Here is a 19,328-nt window from a genome sequence, read left to right on the forward strand (position 1 = left end):
ATGTATAGAATTGTTAAACTATTTAACTAACAACATATTCTAAGGCAAAGGATTACTTTTGCAACTTCTAAACACCTAAAAGAATTTAAGCATTTAAAAAAAAAATCAAACTGATAAAGTATAGAAGTACTACCTTATATTTAACTCAGATAATTTTCAAATAAAATTAAAATACTGGTATAACTCAAGATTATTTAAAGTGTTTTATAAGGTATTAATAACACTTAACTATTATTGAAATGATTATACATGGGTAAAAATATGACTGAAAGTCAACACTTAAACTGTTCAACATAAACTTTATAAGCTTCTGGCACTAAAGCAATCAAATAAGATTTACCAAATTTATTTTATAAACAAAAATAAAATTCATAATTACTTTCTTCTTAAAAAATGAAACTAAAAATATACCATTAATTACAATTCTAATAAAGGCCCACTCACTTATGAGAACGTTCATTAGAACAGGATGAATTTGGGTGAGAAAACTTATTATGAAAACAAATATTCAGGGTAACCTGATGGATACTTAAGATCCCTTAACGTATATATTTTTTTAAGCTTGAGAAAACTCTATATATAATTGGAAATGTCCAAAAATATATGTGTATCTTTGACGATGCCAAAGTTGCTTTATTAATCTTGCCTAGAATTTTTTTTTCATCTCCATAAAGATTTCTTTTCTGGATATAAAACTTTGACAGCTATTTTCTCTCAGCAAATTGAAGTGGCAATTCCAATGTCTTCTGGCTTCCATTGCTGCTGTTGGGAAGTTGTTGATCAACCTGCCAATCCTTTGGTCATTCGTCTTTTTGTATATAGCTGCTTCTATGATTTTTTGGTCTTGTTTTCTATGGTTGCACTTTCATGTATCTAGGTGGGAATTTTTTTTTTTTTAATCTTATTTGGGATCCATTGAGCATCCTGAATTCTGGAAAATTAGTATTTAGCTCTTCAAATTGTGCTTCTGCCAATCTCTCTTCTACTTCTGAAACTTCAATTAGACACATTTTCACTCTATGCTTTGTGGCTCTTAATCCTCTTTCATATTTTCTATCTCATGGTCTCTTTAAGATCTAATCTGGATTTCTTCAATTCTCTCTTCACTGTGTCTAATGTTTTAACTCAATTCAAACTTAACTGAAGTCTCTGCAGATCTGTTTCTGCTATATGCGGTTTCCTTACATGCTTAGTTTTTAATAATTGAAATCCTTCTCATTGGAAAAATATTTGGGGAGCTTTTTTTTTTTTTAAGGCTTTTGATGAAGGTACATTCTTCCAGAGTTTGAGTAAGCTTATTGGTTAAAGAGCCTAAACTCAGGTTTAATCCACCTTGCATTCATGGTTTTTTGTTTTCTTTTTGAACCACCCAAGTGCTATTTATTTTGACCACAAATCCATGCAAGGGCCAACTGTGTTGTAACATACCAGGACTTCCCCATTCCACTCTGCTCAGGATCACAGCAAATGTCCTTAGTCTCCTAAGGTTAGGAAGATAGTATAGATTTTTTCTGGTTCACTGTCACTCTGAGTATTGCCTACACAGTTTTAAAGAGGAAGAATGTCTCGTTCAGCAGGACTTGGGCTTCGATATTTATTGCCTGAGCTCTTAGAAGCATTAACAATTGCAGCTTGCATTCTCCCAATGTGGCAAAGACTCTCCAGGTAAAAACAACTGAGGTACTCTGCTTATCTCCCAGTGTTCCTATTTTTGCTTTTCTGTTTGTTTTCCAATTAGTTTTTGGCCTGGCAATTCCTTACTATCAGTTCTTCAATCAGGCTTTTAAGATGTTTTTCAAATTCAGCCCAGCAGTCTTAGTTGCTTTCAGTGAGAGAGTTGATCTGAGTAACCAAGCTCACCACACTACCCAAATCTTCTCCAATATATTTTATTACCAACTAGCTTTCAAAAAACTTGGGGAAAAATTGTATGCAAGCTATCTTGAAAAGTAACTTAAAACTTTTAAAATCCAATGTTCATTGAAACACTAAATCCCAAAGGTTAAAAAAAATATAGAATTAAACCAAATATATTTCCTATATTATAGAATTCCCAAGTTAGTGTAATTCAGTTCTCTGAAACACTTTCCAAACCCAGCAATTCGAGTTTAATGTTTGCTATGCCCAAGTAAGTGAAGCTAGGGTGAAAATCATAAGAACAAAAAGTAAAATGATAATATTTAACACAGAATTCTACAGTTTTTTTTTTTTAAAGATGAAAGCTAGAGTAATTCACCTTTTATATCTGTTTTTAAAAATAAATCTATATAAAGTTAAGTTTATGGGTTAAAACAGGCATTTGTGTGTTTTAGTATTTAATATTTTAATATAATTTAATATTTTAATATTTGCAAAAGAATTCCCACCCATCAATCAGATGTTGGCACTGTGTACATATACTTTAGTCAAAGTTGTGAAAGGGGGTGGGGTAAGAATTAGAATGTCTATGCTTTACTAATTTGACAAAAGTGAAATCTGATAAATCAACATGTGAAAACTCAAGTTTTAATCTCATATATACATACACATATGTCTCAGAAATTTCACTCCAACATAATACTGCTAAAACTTTATTATAACTAGCCAGGCATTTATCTTATACCAAGTTTTGAAGTTTTATCTGCAACTATTTCAGAATCACAAGCAATTTTTTTAAAAGTTACTTCAAAATGGTAGGTAAATTAGTAATACCCTTTAAATTGAGTAATTCTTTAAAAACACTTTGTGTCATACATCAAGATAATTCTAAATGTCAATGAAGCTTATTCTATGATACCTAAACATCTGGGGATATCAGACAAAAATACTTTCTTTTTAAAGCTATTAGACATTTAATTTTATTAAAAAAGAATACATTTTTTCATAAATTGGTACCACACTCTAATTCCCAGAAATTAAAATTCAAGGGGCGCCTGGGTGGCTCAGTTGGTTAAAAGGTCTGCCTTCAGCTCAGGTCATGATCCCGGAGTCCTGGGATTGGGCTGGGCTCCCTGCTCAGGAGTCTGCTTCTCCCTCTCTCTCTGCCCCTACCCCCAAACTCGTTCTCGCTCTAATAAATAAAATCTTTTTTAAAAAATTGAAATTTAAGTTGTAAAACAATATGATAATCTCAATTTTACTTCCCACTGCAATTTTTCATCCAACAAATATTAGAGTACCACTTTATGTCAAGCATTGTTCTCAGTGCCTGAAAACTAACAGAGTACAAAAGACAAAATTAATAAACATAGTAAGTAAACCATTCAGGATATTAGGAGATGACTAAGTATTACAGGTGAAATAATAGAGGAAAGAGTGAGTTTTGACGAGTTGGGAATGGGGTGGCAAAGTTTTAATTCAGTAGCCATAGCCGATCTCATGGTGAAGACAACACTTGTTCTTGAAGATTTGAAGAAAGCAAAAGATTTACTTAAGCAGCTGTGTGGATAAATACCTTTAGAGCAGACAAAGAGCTAATTTGTAAAGAAAAGCCTGGAGGTGGGAATACGTCTAGAATATTTAAGGAGGCCGTGTGACTGAAGAGACTTTACTATGTGAATTATCTACCATACAGATATCAAGCACAAATTTTTATACTTAATCTGGTATCCCAGTATTTACTCCTCACATAAACTAATTAAAAACTAATCAACCTATCTGAATTTGACTAATAACTGATGTTTAAACATATAAAATTTACAGATATAAACTCAGTTAAAATGTATGAATTTTGTTATAACTATACCAATTTCCACTTGGAAGAGAATCCTGGTTACTGTAATAGTTTTGAAGGTTCCAGAAAGTAGCCAAACCCAATCAAGAACCAGAACTAATTCAGTGATCAAAGTTCCAGTATAATCCTCAATTACTTACATAAAAACACTATTTCATGTAATACCATTCTTTCTAAAAACATAAATCCTCGTTATTGCATCAATATTAATTATTAATACTTCCCTTATTAACATACTGCTGTAAGTAGACAATACTCCCATCTTAATAGATTTTTGGACTTTACAAAAATTTGAAAACTTAGAAACTGGCATAGATTTACCAAAAAGTATTTTTGAAAACCAGCTCTTGTGCTTTTATCTTAATTTTAGCCAGTCTATGTATTCCAAAAATATTCACAGGACATCAGGACATGAGTTCCAGGATTTTCCTCAAAACTAAGTTTCAATCTTTGATAATAAATAAAAGTATAAGTGACATTTAAAAATTTTGGTTAAGGGGCGCCTGGGTGGCTCAGATGGTTAAGCGTCTGCCTTCGGCTCAGGTCATGATCCTGGAGTCCCGGGATCGAGTCCCGCATCGGGCTCCCTGCTCGGCGGGGAGCCTGCTTCTCCTTCCTCTGACCCTCCTCCCTCTCCTGCTGTCTCTCGTTCTCTCTCTCTCAAATAAATAAATAAAATCTTAAAAAATAATAATAAAAAAATAAAAATTTTGGTTAATTGTCCCTTTGGTACAACTGTCCCTTTTAGTGCCACACTTGCACATTAACCTCTATGTTTAACCAAATTGAGGTAGTAAAGTCCCATAAATTTTTTTAATAGGATTCATACAACAAATGACCAATCTTTTTTTCTGTGCATAAGTCAATCTGGAAACTCTATGTTACTAAATAAGCTAGACACTTGTATGTGGTGTCCTAGGACTGGCATTTAGTAAAAACAGATATTACTTACGGTGAAAACTTTTCTAGGAACCAAATTGTCTAAAGCAACCGCTCAGGCTTTATCTACCTATAAAAAAAATAACTAGTTTCTACCTTTGAAAAGGCTTTTTTCTCCCCCAAAACAACACTCTGGCCAATTGTTACATTTTCCTCAAGCTATTTGAAAACTATTTTAGGAAATAAAAGGTCTCATAGCTTCTTAATTCTCTTAAGTTTCTTAAGACTGAAATGCCAAGTAAAAATTAATGAAACCAAAAGAGAATTTCTAACCAACACGTATCTTTCTTTGAAAAGTGAAAAGGAAACTTCCACTCAGTTAACATCTAGATTTATGTAGGCATGACTTAAAACAAGAGCCCAGATTTATGTTCTCTCAATTTGCTATTTTCCTACAGCAAAATTACATTCACCTTACTATTTTAGTCATTATAAAGTTTCAGATATTTAGGCTTTTTCTCCAGTTCTATTTTCTAACAGCTTGGGTGCAATTATTAACTATCGAGGTCATATGTTTTTGTAACTAAGAAATATTTCATGTAATAGTCATAAATCATCTGTTTGAAATAGTGGGAAGCAAAATGCAGCTTACCAACTATCAAGCTGTTTCAACTGCTCAAATAAAGCTGTTTTTTTTTTTCTTGCCTCCATTGAGGCCTCAGCACTAGCGGTTCCCTTTGCAAGGGATTCACAAATTTCAGGCCTGTTTAGAAGTCTTGCTGTTCTAGATTCCCTGGACCAACCTCACATACTGTTTTATACTGTTTTCTCTATCATAGCACCTATCAGCCATATTGTAATTTCTCTACTGTAAACTTGTTCCCTGAGATGTTCATAGCATCTTGGTGTCTAGCATGCATTTATTCAGTAGATACTTGAAAGTTAATTCCCCCATCTTCTCCTGATATATTAAGTGAAAGCAAGACCTGAAACAACACATTTTCATGTATTTTGCCTGTAGCCACATAAAAACCTATGAAAATATACAGATGGTGTAGGGCCTGAAAATGTACCCAATGATTTTGAGAATCTATATAAATTCAACAGTAAGTTGTACTACAGAAATATAGTATAACACTTTGGGCAATTTTAATGAATATAACCCAGGCAAATACATCAACAGACATCTGTTAGGTCTTCATTCTAGTTAACATCCACTGTTCCAGGGTACTTTTAAAAACTGCACATATAAAAATACTTGCCAAAAGGGTTTGCTAATAAAATCCTGCATAATTTAATCTGCACAGAATCTCCTAAAAGCTACAGTTATGTTTCTCCCAATTCAAATAGGATTAGAATAAATATCACTAAATACACTGAAGTGAATTTCTACAGTTCTTCAATTATGAGAAACTTAAAACTGCAACACTGTTTTATAGGCAAATAATTTGAATTTTTACATTTCATCAAGGTTTATTTAGGATCAATTGAGCAGTATCAGGAAGATGAATAAAGATATTTCAGTACTCAGTGACATAGATTGGAGATGCACTCTAAAACACTTCTGGGATGCCTGGGTGGCTCAGTTGGTTAAGCGGCTGCCTTCGGCCCGGGTCATGATCCCAGGGTCCTGGGATCGAGTCCCACATCGGAGCCCTGCTCAGCAGGGAGCCTGCTTCTCCCTCTCTCTCCCTCTGCTTGTGCTCTGTCAAATAAATAAAATCTTTATAAAAAAAAACAAAAACAAAAACATTTCTTAACCTTCTAAGTCTGATAAACTATAAATTACCAATAACTGGAAATGTCGGTCCAGTAACTATGACTGTCCCATTTACTATAGAAGTTAAGACCCTCTTTCACAACTTTTAAAAAGAGCATTAAATATTGCTGTGCCCCTCTGACTTCAATTTTTCGTTTTTACTTTTTCATGAAGTTTTTTTTTCATAATTTCAAGTATCTTAAAGATTTCCCCTCCAAAAAAACCACACACACACACACACACACTAAATAGTCTATCCTATCAGAAAGACTTATTTTGCAAGACTTCCACACTTCTATAGAAAGAAAAGTTAACTGTTTAGTAAGCAGATATTCAAAGGCTAATATTCTTCACTAAATCCTGAATTCTGGCCTTGATTTAAGAAAATTCCATCCTAATAAAACTCACAACTGTTCATTAAGAAATAGAAGGTAAAATGTACTGTTCTTACATTAATGCTGAATAGTTTTAAAGAATGAGTTCTTACAAAGTAAAAGTCCAGAATTAGTAAGATTTGTGTTCAGAATTCCTGTTATTTTTTAAAATCGAAATACATAAGGCTAAAATTTTTTAAAACTGTGAAGTGTAAAAATACATAGAATAACAAAGTAAAATTTTAGAAGATTTTACAAACCATAAGATACTGTACCATGCCAACTTCTAAAACTTTTTTAAGATTTTTTTTAAAAGATTTTATTTATTTGACAGAGAGACAGTGAGAGAGGGAACACAAGCAAGGGGAGTGCGAGAGGGAGAAGCAGGCTTCCCGCCAAGCAGGGAGCCCAATGTAGCGCTCGATCCCCGGACCCTGGGACCATGACCTGAGCCGAAGGCAGACGCTTAATGACTGAGCCACCCAGGCGCCTCATAAAACATTTTTAATAATTGTATGTGGTTGTGAGTGGCTATACATAATCTACTTTTTTTCAAAGGACTAGATGCCCAGACCCAGGAATTAGAACACTTGACTACAAACCTCTTTCCCACTTATTTAAACAGGAGTTTTGTTGATGCTAACAAAGTTGTTTAAATAATCTAAATCTCAGAAAAGCTGATCTGAAAAAAAAAGAGGGATCATACCTACCTCAAAAAATGAGGAATACATACCTACCTCATAAAATACATATTTTACCTCAAAAGGTAAACTGTGATTAATCAGATATCCCATATAAAGTACTAAACACAGTGCCAGATTAAAGGACCAATAAATCTGAGCTATTACTGTTGAGACCAGTAATCAGAATAAAGAAAAATCATATGATACAACTGAAAATCAACTATGAATTTTTAAAATGTAACTTGAACTCTTTACTTCTAAGAATCTGTTGTAGAAAAATCTTTCACCTCCAAAAATACCTTCCTCATGTTTTTCCCTTATGTAATGTCCACATAGATTTTTGTTTTCCATAAAATTCACTAGTTTTGTAGATGAAAATATAATAGAAAAACATTTGCTTACATTTAAGAACTCCAGTTCAATTCCATGCATATTTTAGGTAAGAACTACAAAAACTTTTAAGTTACTGCCAATGTATTTAAATTTAGAAAATAAGTTGCCTCGGGGCACCTGGGTGGCTCAGTTAAGCCTCTGCCTTCGGCTCAGGTCATGGTCCAGGGTTCTGGTATCGAGCCCCGCATTGGGTTCCCTGCTCCATGGGAAGCCTGCTTCTCCCTCTCCCACTCCCCCTACTTGTGTTCCCTCTCTCGCTGTGTCTGTCAAATAAAATCTTAAAAAAAAAAAAAGTTGCCTCTTAGTAAAAATATAAAAAATTCCCACCTCATTCCCTAGCATTACAACAGTTCTAAAGGCAACTCTTGTCTAGAATAGTTAATGGGACTTTTCCATTTTTATACAGATTATTGGAAACAACACTTGAATTCACATTTGTTTTTCCTATTCAGATAGGGAAGGAAAAAGTGAGAAACAGAAAATCTGTGTGGTAAATTTTACTTAAACACAAGACACAGGAAAAAAGGACCATTATGGGGGTGGCTGGGTGGCTCAGTCGGTTGAAGAACCGACTCTTGATTTCAGTTCAGGTCATGATCTCAAGGGTTGTGAGAACAAGCCCCACATCAACTCCACGATGAGCATGGTGCCTGCTTGAGATTCTCTCTCTCTCTGTCCCCACACCCCCTGCTCAGGTACATGCTCTTCCTTAAGAAAAAAAAAAAAGTTTAAAAACTGGAACACTACATATAAGGGCATAAAATTCAAATAATGTCATCCATCACAGAACCAGGAATTTTAGAAAAAACAAAATCTGGGATAGTTGAAAAATCTAAACATGAGCTGCATATTAAGTCATATTAGAACACCACTGTTCATTTTCAGTGTGATAATGGTATTGTGGTTATGTACTAAAATATTCTTTATATAGAGAAAGATAGTGTATGGCAAAACATAACATTCAGTCAAGGTAGAAGGTATATAGGTATTTAATATTCATGCTATTCTTTCAACTTTATTTTAGAATTTTCATAATAAAAATCTGAAAAGGGGTGGGTGCCTGGCTGGTTCAGTCAACTCTTGATCTTGGGATCAAGTCCCAAGGAGGTCGAGTCCCACATTGGGCATGGAACCTACTTACTTACTAAATAAATAAATGGCTTGCCTAAGATGACAGGAATTCAATGGAAGAGCTTAAAATACAAAATCCTAGGTCACCAGATTTCAAATTCTGTGCCATTTCTATTCCTCCATACTACCCTTTATAACCTGCAAATTTCCCACATTTCTTTCAAGAAACTACCAATTCTTCAAACATCTTTTCTGCACTACCAAAAGTTGACGATGCCATTGTTGCAGTAACAGATAATCAGGGATAATCCTACTACTGTAGTTGAGACACAAAGCAAATAACCACCCCCACAATTAAAGGACTAGATTACAGACACCTGTATATAAATCAGTTCTTTTAACTTGGAATGTCAGTTCTTTAAATGTAAATCTCACTATTCTGTGAACTCAGGAAATTCAAATTTACAATCAAACAGCCAGCTTTTAGGAAAATTAAAGCAATCTTTAATTGCTAACAGAGAAATTATTTCCTTTGAAGTGTTAGTTTTCTAATTTGTGCCTCAAGCAAAGAAATTATTTAAATAAGTACTTTAAAAATACAGCATTTGCAAACACAATGAAGTATTAGGTAATTTTTTTACTCACTTTCTTACCTGTTTTAAAGCCAAAGACCTGACAATTAAAAAAAAAATTCTTATTTGAAGTAACTTGCCATGTGGCCAACCAACAATCAGTAAGATACTCATTTTCTGTGGCCTACAGTGGTTCTCATTAAAAAATAAAACTAGTTTTTATAAACCTAATGAGTCGAGGAGCAAATGTTATCTTCCCCACGTGATTTATGACAGAATTTAAAGGCATTACTGATAAGAGTATATGATTTGGAAAACTTGCTACAATCATAAACCACTGAAATCCTGTAAATCATCACTTTTCTTTTTTTTTTTTTTTTAAGATTTTATTTATTTGCGAGAGAATGAGAGACAGAGAGCATGAGAGGGGGGAGGGTCAGAGGGAGAAGCAGACTCCCTGCCGAGCAAGGAGCCCGATGTGGGACTCGATCCCGGGACTCCAGGATCATGACCTGAGCTGAAGGCAGTCGCTTAACCAACTGAGCCACCCAGGCGCCCAATCATCACTTTTCTAACTACACTATTGTTTAAAAGAAAAAAATGTGGAGGGGTGCCTGGGTGACTCAGTCAGTTAAGCGTCTGCCTTTGGCTCAGATCCCAGGGTCCTGGGATCCAGCCCCGCATCAGGCTCCCTGCTCAGTAGGGAGCCTGTTTCTTCCTCTCCATCTGCCAGCTCATGTGTCTCTCTCTCAAATAAATAATAAATAAAATCTTAAAAAAAAAAAAAACCTGTTACTATTAAAAAGGAAAGAAAAAAATGTGGAAGAAAAGCTAGTCCTTTCCAATAGTTTTCAAATGTAAGTAAGCTTGAAGTTTGAGTCATGAATAGAGTACATATTTACACTCAACAATAAACAGGGAAAAAATTAGATCTATCAGAAGAAAAACATCAATGATTTCTAACAAAACTGTTAACAATTTCAAAATGAAGTGGGTGGTTGCTGAATGTAAATAGGATTTTTACAGTTGTAAAGTATCTCCCCATTATTTTACTAATTACAAAAGGAGAAATAGTGACTACACAATGGAGAAGATGGTCAGCACGGACATCACCAGTAAGGGGTAAATGAACATCATGTGCCTCTGGATGAGATAGTGAGGACACACAATTATCTGCAGCTTCTCAGCTACAGCATATATAAACTGAATCTAATGAGAAAATACCAAACCTAAAGTTGAAGAACAGTTCAACATCAAGAGACTAAAGAGTGGGGCGCCTGGGTGGTTCAGTTGGTTAAGCGACTGCCTTCGGCTCAGGTCATGATCCTGGAGTCCCGGGATCGAGTCCTGCATCGGGCTCCCTGCTCGGCAGGGAGTCTGCTTCTCCCTCTGACCCTCCTCCCTCTCATGCTCTCTGTCTCTCATTCTCTCTGTCTCAAATAAGTAAATAAAATCTTTAAAAAAAAAAAGAAAGACTAAAGAGGAAGGACAACTATATATAGTAACTTTGAATAAGATGCTGATTTTATTAGAAAATTGCTATAAAGGGCATGACTAGACAAGGACTATATTCAAGTTTTATTAATGGTAAGTTTCCAGAATTTCCTAAGTGTTTATGTATGAGAAGATCTGTTATTAGAAAATACACTGAAATGGGGCGTCTGGGTGGTTCAGTGGGTTAAGCATCCAACTCTTGATTTTGGCTCAGGTCATTATCTTACGGTCCTGAGATGAAGCCCCACATCAGGCCCAGCATGGAGCCTCCTTAAGATTCTCTCTCCTTCTGCCCCTCCCTGCCTCTTAAAAAAAAGGGGGGGGGGGAAGGGGGGTAAGAAAAAAAAAAAGAAAATACACTGTATTAAAGGTTCTAATGTATGCAACCCAATCTCATAGGGTTCAGAGAAAAACATATTGATAAAGCATATGTTAAATGTTAAAAACTGGCCAATCAGGGCAAAGTGTATATGAGAGTTCTTGAATTGTTCTTACAACTCTCCTGTAAGTTTAAAATATTTTCAAAAAACAAGTTAAAAAAGCAAAAATGGCAGTTTATAACTGTTTGCTATTCAATCCATAATAAAGCAGATTAAACCATGTAATCCCCAGTGACTGGCATACAATTTGAATCTTCCACTCTAAATAATGATAATCTAAATAGTGATGTTTTACACATTTTCTCATCTACTAACATATCCTAATTAAGAGAACCACAAAACCCCAAGAAATCACCTATCAAAGTTAAACGAATAATTTAAAAAATGGTAGATGAGTCAAAATAAATGTACAGATAAGTGCAGGAAGTTTTTTGTTTGACAATCTTCCCCCAAATACTTTTAAGCTCCCTCCTACAATAATACTGTCTTACACTTTCATATTTCGTTAAGGTAATGAGATTTTGACATTTAAGTTTTATGAAATTTAGATATTACTCCAGTTCTCCTACAAATATCACTGATGCAAAAATTCTCAGTTGTAAGATGGAAAGAGCCAACTCTCCTAAGGACAGATATTAACTGGAAATAATAAAATTACTGTTTATAAGTCTTATTTGATTTAAAAGTTACCAAAAGGCACTAAGGGAAAAATTTTTTTAATATAAGGAAACGTTAAAAATGGTTGAGAAAAAATGCACTCCTCTGTGTGAAGAATTCAGAAACCTGACTACAAGAGAGCTAGAAATGACGACCAGTTGTTAGAACAGTCCATTTCCCATCCCCCAAAAGAAATGAGTAGTATTTATATATACTCAAGTACTAATTGAATAGATTTTGGCTAATAATCTGAAAATATGAATATATGGTGGTGTTCATAAGTTTAAAGACTCTCTCAAGGGTTAAGGCTTATCAAAAAAAGCTACAGTGATTTTTAAGCCACTCTCTCCAGCTTAAGTGGTCCTCCCTGAACACACGGGACTCCTAGAATTTGTCACTTATATTGTTTAAAAAAACAAGTTTACAGAGCTAGAAAATTGGGTTTCAAACCCAGGAATAAAGTCAGAAACTACAAAACTGTCGAAGTTCAGTAACACAACCACAACCCTGATTGCCTCTAAAAAAACAGTCACCACACTGTCAGGAATACTACCAAGCATACAACAGACATTTCTAAGATTACTCCTAGATTGATTACATATTGAGTGATCGATCACAGCATAGTCAAAAGAGCAAGCGAGGAGACTAATTACTTTATAGTCCAAATACAGGTAGTATTCTGTGAGGTAGGAAATACACTCACAGCAAATGAGATTGAATTACTGCCTTTTTAAGCCTCAATTCCCCAAACTAGATGCCAGAAACACCTGAGGTTCCACCTGCCCATCCAGTGGAGATGGAGTCAGCATTAATGGTATGCCTAATTGCCAGGCGATCCTATAGCACTGTAGTTTCTAAACTTTGATTCTAAAGGATAGTATCTTGATTTATTTCACTCACATATGAGTTGGCTAAACTAATTCATCTTATCTTCCAGCTCTGAATTTTGGATTTAAACTTAATGTCCTCTTGGGGTTTAAAATATACAATACTTGCATATTCGGTTTGGATAAAAAAAAATTTTTTGAGAAAATCATAATCACAAAATGGTCAACACTCCTTTTTTAAAATTCAACATGAAAAAGTTACAGAAAGTCACCATTAACAAAGCTTTTCCCTTATCACTATGTGAGGTGATGGATGATGACTAAATATTGTGGGTATCATTTTACAATATATGTATGTATCGAATCTTTACGTTGCACACCTTAAACTTATGCAGTGTTATATGTCAATTATATCTCCACACCACTGGAAGAGAAAAAAGACTATTTCCCATATAGAAATATGTAAAGACTTACAATAATGTTACCTCTATATGCTACAACTAAAATTTTGTATCAAAAGAAAAGGTCATAATTGAACAGGTTCTATCACATAAATAAAAGTATTAGAAAGCTTATAAAAAGCTTTGGGACTATTTTATTGGCCTTATTACATTTCAAAGTATTATTTCAAAACTACATTTCAACCCTGTCTTTGACATTAGATTTTTGTTTTTAGAACTATCACTTAACATTACCAAATTGAAAATTTTTCCTTGTGGGGGTGATGGGGGTCAGGTGGGTCTGTCTCCTAGCATACAAAATGATAAAACTTACCCCAGGTTATGCTTCCCTGAGCCTTAGAAAAGCCGTTTAGTTTCTCAACAAGTTGTATTCAAAGCAAATATTCACAATTTTGTTGAAATTGCTGTGGATTCTGAATATGTGGGGGAAAAAATTTATACAGACTTCAATTTATGCCATTATTTAACCAACTGTTTTCTGTTCCAAAGTTGCTAAGAGCACAACTGTTTAATAAAAATTAAAGTTTAAAAAGTAAAATTATTTACAAGCAGATAAATGCATTCTTGTCCACATTTCGAAATACAGCTTTTTAATAGACATCACCAGTGTATTTTAGACATCTTCATTTCTTGGAAGTGCCTTGAACCAGATTCATTCAAAAAGGAACAGCTGTTTCCAAGTTGAAAGCACACACTAAACAAAAACAACAAATCCATTACAAAATATTTGAGCCTTTAAGAGGTCTTTTTGCTTGTTTTTTAAGAGAAAGTCAATTAATTGCCACCTGGTTCCCTTATACTCAAGTTAGAACTAAAAATGCAGAGCACCCTCAAAAGGCTTTTCTGTTAGGATTAGTTGTATTTCCAATTATGGAGGTTCTACTCCACAATATTAGGAAGGGCTTATGTGTTTTGTGTTTATTCATGGATGCCATGCTGCAGCATAATTTTAATTAAAACCTCTTGGAAGAGGGGAAGTGGGTTGTATACCAAAATAGTCCCCTACGATCTTGTTATGATGCCCCACAATTAAAAAAAAAAAAACAAAAAAACACTATTAGGTATTATATATTAAGTATTGTTATTCCATAAATGCCCAAGAAATTTAGGCTACAGCATTACCCACAGGGAAACTACCAACTGTATGACCAAACAGCCCTTTTTGTTCCATAACAAATTTTAGAATATGTGTATTTTTTATTAAAATCTGGTTAGAGATGTCTTTTCCACATTTTCAGAATATACCATAAATCTTATTACACACAGTAAAGTAGAATATAAAGAAGCTGGGTTAAAAATTCGAGTCTTTTGCAGAGGAAAAAAGATGAGCTTGCTTTTTCAATATTTATCAGTGACTGCAAAGATAATAATTTTGCTTTATAAAGTGGAGAAACAGAAACATACAAGCAATTAGGTTGATTAGTACAAGGTTTTGCTTGAAAATAAATCACTACATTTCACATAAAATACTAAATTATCTAGAAGACAATAGAAAATAAGATTTTTAAAAATGTTATCTAAATTAACTATGTCCTTTTGCAAAATAGTTTTATTATACATTGCCTGGGTAAAGAGAAAAGGCCTCAAGAGAAGAAAAACATATAGATCAAGTTAGTATCAGTGACAAGACCTAAACATCTATGCTACAATAATGGAAGGGAATATGGACAGGATAAGATATTTCAATAAAACCTGAAATAAAAGTTTGCTACTTTTAATAGTAAACACACAAATATCTTTGTTTTTAGAAAGAGTATGTAATTATTCAAAGCACTTTCGGATATAGGAGTACTCAGTTCTGTGTTTGCAAATCACTCCTGTTTTCTTTCATACCCCTACACTACATTTATACATGCATTTAAGAAACTATAGGTTAAAGATCATGTTGTGTTTTAGAGTACAATCTGAATAATCACACAGACATGGACCAACATTTATTACAAACAGGAAAAGAGCAGATCTATAAGAAAAGAGTACAGATTTTTTAAAAAAGAGATTGCAAGCTGAAGTATAGAAATTATAATCTATATGATAATGCAATTATTTTATCTGCATTTTAAAAAATCACATTGCTCAGTATATACAAAGCATTATAACAGTAGTTTGAACTGCTACTTAGAGGAATTAAAACAGTATTGACAGTGGAGAAGTTTATTTCAATTTAGGTCACTCATGTTCCATCCTGAGTTCACTTCCATTTTCCAAGAAGAAAGGTATTTTTTAAGAGCCATTTTTACCAAGTAGAAAGGTTATTTTGAAAAACTGAGATGTATACTTTACAACCCATTTTATAAGGATTCACGTTTTTAAAATTTTTTGAATAAAAAGCAATCAATTCTCTACATACTTTTATTAAAGAATTACAGCTTTCACAGATGGCAAAATACATTGTTGCTATTACCAGTAGCATTATCTTCTTCATTTCTCCTTCAGCTATCAATAAAAATCATCATCCTTTCGTAGGAAAATTTCTTACGAATGTGGCCCAATTCAAAACAAATTACTTCTACCAGTAAGATACTGTAGCTTACGTGCTGTCACATTGATTACCTAGCTACAAGAAAAGCTACAGAAACCACAAGGGGAAAAAAGAACTTAAAAAAGAATATGGCAAAACCATAAATGTTCTCAATTTTGTGATATTTAGTAACCCTTCTGACCACTCTAAAAAGTGGTTCTTAAAAAAGCACTGAGGCTCTGACTGGGTCACTTAACTCTTATGTTTCTATAGAATTAACATATGCAACACAAAGTAATCTGGTCTAATTCTGAACTTATATAATTATAATAAATACACAGATGTTGGTCCTAAATGCCCTTTCATTAGAACCAGAGAATTTTATCTCCAACAATTTCTATGGTTTAGCAAAAAACTAAAAGTGGGTAATGAATTAAGGATGATAGTTTAATAAAGCTATCCTTTTAATTTTACCTAGCTGGTACTGCAGATGCCACTGACGAGAAAAGGATATACTGGCAAATATGAAAAATATCAGATTAGTGTCACTAACTTCTTTAATAAAAATTATTTATATTATACTCTCATTTGCAACTGATGTTGATGTTTCAAATTTAAAAGCAAAAAAACCCCAAAAACCACTTTTTGCTACTTTGTTCTGAAGTAGGATTTACAAATTTCTCTGGGGAAGCAAAATTATCTGTAATCAATGATGTATGTATTTTCATTTGAAAAGAACTAAATATATCTGGACTCACACGCACTGGTTTGGCTGACCATAAATAAATGAAACATATTTTTCCCGCCACGAAGTACTGAGTTACAACAAATGTATTAAAAAAACTTTATTTTCTTGAGAGTGCATACAAAATGTTATGTAAACACTGTTAGTATTATCTTTAATGTGAAGACATTTTTTTAATGTATTATAAATAGGTCATGTGTCTCCTCCAGAAACATTAAAGGCCACACTGGGTGATATGACCAAAGAAAACTTTAGCCTCTTACAGGCTAAACAAAGTACAAAATGTGAAAATAAAAAAATAAAGAGCAAATCAGGAAAGAGAAAAACACAGGTCAGGATATGCATTTCTGAATCAGCAATTTAACATTTTAATTCCTAAACCAAAAATGTCAATTTTACAAAATACACATATAATCTTCACCATTTTTCTCAAAAGATGTTTTATACATACATTCATATTTGTGTCTGTATGTGTGTGAAATAACTGCAAATATTACCAATTAAATAAATTGGGCAACTGCTAGCAGCTCTGAAATATTAAATGAAATGAGCTTGTTATTTAGACAATTTTCAGCCCCTTGAAATAACATCTGGTCTTAGGATTCTTTTTTAGAATGCAGTTGGAATTTATAGCTAGGAAATGGGAGAAACAGACTCACTGTGTTCATATTCACAGAATGGACTATCTAACTGCCAATTTCAGTTCAACTTACGCTATAATAAAATGCATGAATAAATACCTGAATATTTGAGAAATTTCTAAAACTAAAGAAGGTACTACTTCATTACACAAAACTATTATGTATCAATTATGTTCATTTCTGATGAGTTTGCATATAAGCTAATGTGTTTGTGAAATCAAACTGGAATGCAGACCAAGTACAGGTGATCCAGGTTCCTCGCTTTAATGAGTATTACAAAGCAGCACTGGGTTCAGCATACTTCAGACAGGCCTACTCACTCACCTGGTGAATTCCACGCCAGTCTACTCTGATGATTAAATATATTAAGGAAAGAAATGGTCCCAAAGGATAAGTGATGAAACCTTAAGGATATGATCTTGGGCCAAAACCACAACCAAACTCCATGTAAGGTACAATCTCTCACACATACAAACACACATACCACATACACAACCACACACAAAAAATTTAACACACGCACGCACAATGTTCCTGTTATTGTCCAGTAATTCCCTCCCACTCCCAAAGTAATATACTATAAACTATAGCACAAATACACTAAGTACACTGTAGCCTCAATTTAAACTGGCTGTTGGTTGCATCCGTTATGAGAAACACATCACAGGTGGCACTGTGTTGTGAAGTCTGTTTAGTACTACTGATGACTAAAGCCCTCGGAATAGGTCCAAAACAGACCCATATATTATCAAATTTTAGTCATTATGGAAAATGTTATGAGGCTGCAGTGTATTTGATTATGTTGAGAATGGATATTACAAAATTAACATTCAAAATAAGAATACCTCATAGTATAAGTTATAAAAAGAAATGGATAGAATTTTCACTGTAATGTGCACACTTATTCCCATCTCACCCCTTCCATCCCATTAAATTATAACCTGAAAGATGATTACTTGGTGCCACTGGTATCAATACATTAACGCTTTATTATCATCTTGACAGCTAATTCCAGTTGTCAAAAATGAACATTTACCTTCTAATCATAATCAAGAATGAGGCCCTTACTCTTTAAAATAAACATGCCTGACTTAAAATTTCAAGATAGTTAGAAAGCAAGAAAAAGAAAAAAGTACCATTGGGTAAATTAGGATTACACAAATTTGAATCACATTAGCTTATTCCTGAATAATGTAAACTTTATCCTATTAAAAACCTTATCTTTAAATTATCAAAATGCTTACATTTATTGACAAACCATGCATTTTCACAAAATTAAAACCTGAAATAATTTTTCACCTAACATGTTTCATTTCACCACTCAATATACCCTATGAAACTAAGTTAACATTTCTGTATTTTCTTATAATACCATTCATATTAGTTTGTAAGTAGGAATAAACAGAAAATGAGTTCTAAATAAATGACACAGGAGGCAATAAATTGACACATGACAAGTAAATAAAAGGCTAAAGCACTCCAATACCATTGAAACTGTTTTAATGTTGTTGCAACTCCAAAATGCAACAATCATCAGCTTGTAAAGACCCAAATTTCAAAAATTCATTTTAATTACTCCTTCAAACCTATTTTACAAAATAAAGGCAAGAGACATTTAAATCCTCCTTGTCCTAGTTGTGCTATCTATGTTCCTAACTTGTTTTCTATCACTCTAGTGTATGCTGCAATTCCCATCAGATGCTATATAAGAAAAAATAAAATAAAATATTAACCTCTGCTTCAATGTATAGTTTCCAGAATCTGCCAGAACTGGGGAACTGGGCAACAAGGCGTTCATAAGTCTTCCGTGCTTTGTCTATAGGTTGATTCTAAAATTGAAAACCAATAAACAGCATTTACAATGTTAGGATTATGAAAATATTATTTACTGCAGAACCAAGTAGTGTGATTGGACCCATAGAGAAGGAAATGTAATCCTATATCACTAAACCTGTGCCTCTCGAATGAGAATGCTCCAAGCGTCAAGGTCATATGGATTCTCTTCTAATTTCTTTTCGGCTTTCTTCACCTTCTCTGGGACATACTCAGCTGCCTGGGGGAAAGAAAAATAAGGAACTGATGTTATTGTTTTAAAAGTTTCATACCTAATTTAATCCAAGCACAGTTATTGTCCCCAATACAAAGCATAAAAATGTCCTCTTACAAAAGAGGACTGCATTTTCTACAATCTATATATACTATGCTATCATAAGTCACCTGCA

The 19,328-nt window shown here is 33.6% G+C and overlaps 1 protein-coding gene across 2 annotated transcripts in view; it reads right to left on the reverse strand.

Moving 5' to 3' along the window:
• CSTF3 (cleavage stimulation factor subunit 3) overlaps positions 1-19,328 on the reverse strand; it is a 69,466-nt gene that overhangs the window by 35,080 nt on the left and 15,058 nt on the right. For both annotated transcript variants that reach the window (XM_035012534.1, XM_035012533.1), the window contains exons 2-3: positions 19,058-19,159; positions 18,840-18,935 (exon numbers count right to left, since the gene is read on the reverse strand). In XM_035012534.1, coding sequence (XP_034868425.1) covers positions 18,840-18,935; positions 19,058-19,159 — 198 coding nt within the window. The remainder of the gene's footprint in view (positions 1-18,839; positions 18,936-19,057; positions 19,160-19,328) is intronic.

This window comes from Mirounga leonina, unplaced genomic scaffold (genome assembly GCF_011800145.1).
Source record: "Mirounga leonina isolate KUSES-001 unplaced genomic scaffold, KU_Mleo_1.0 Mir_166, whole genome shotgun sequence".
Lineage (NCBI taxonomy): Eukaryota > Metazoa > Chordata > Mammalia > Carnivora > Phocidae > Mirounga > Mirounga leonina.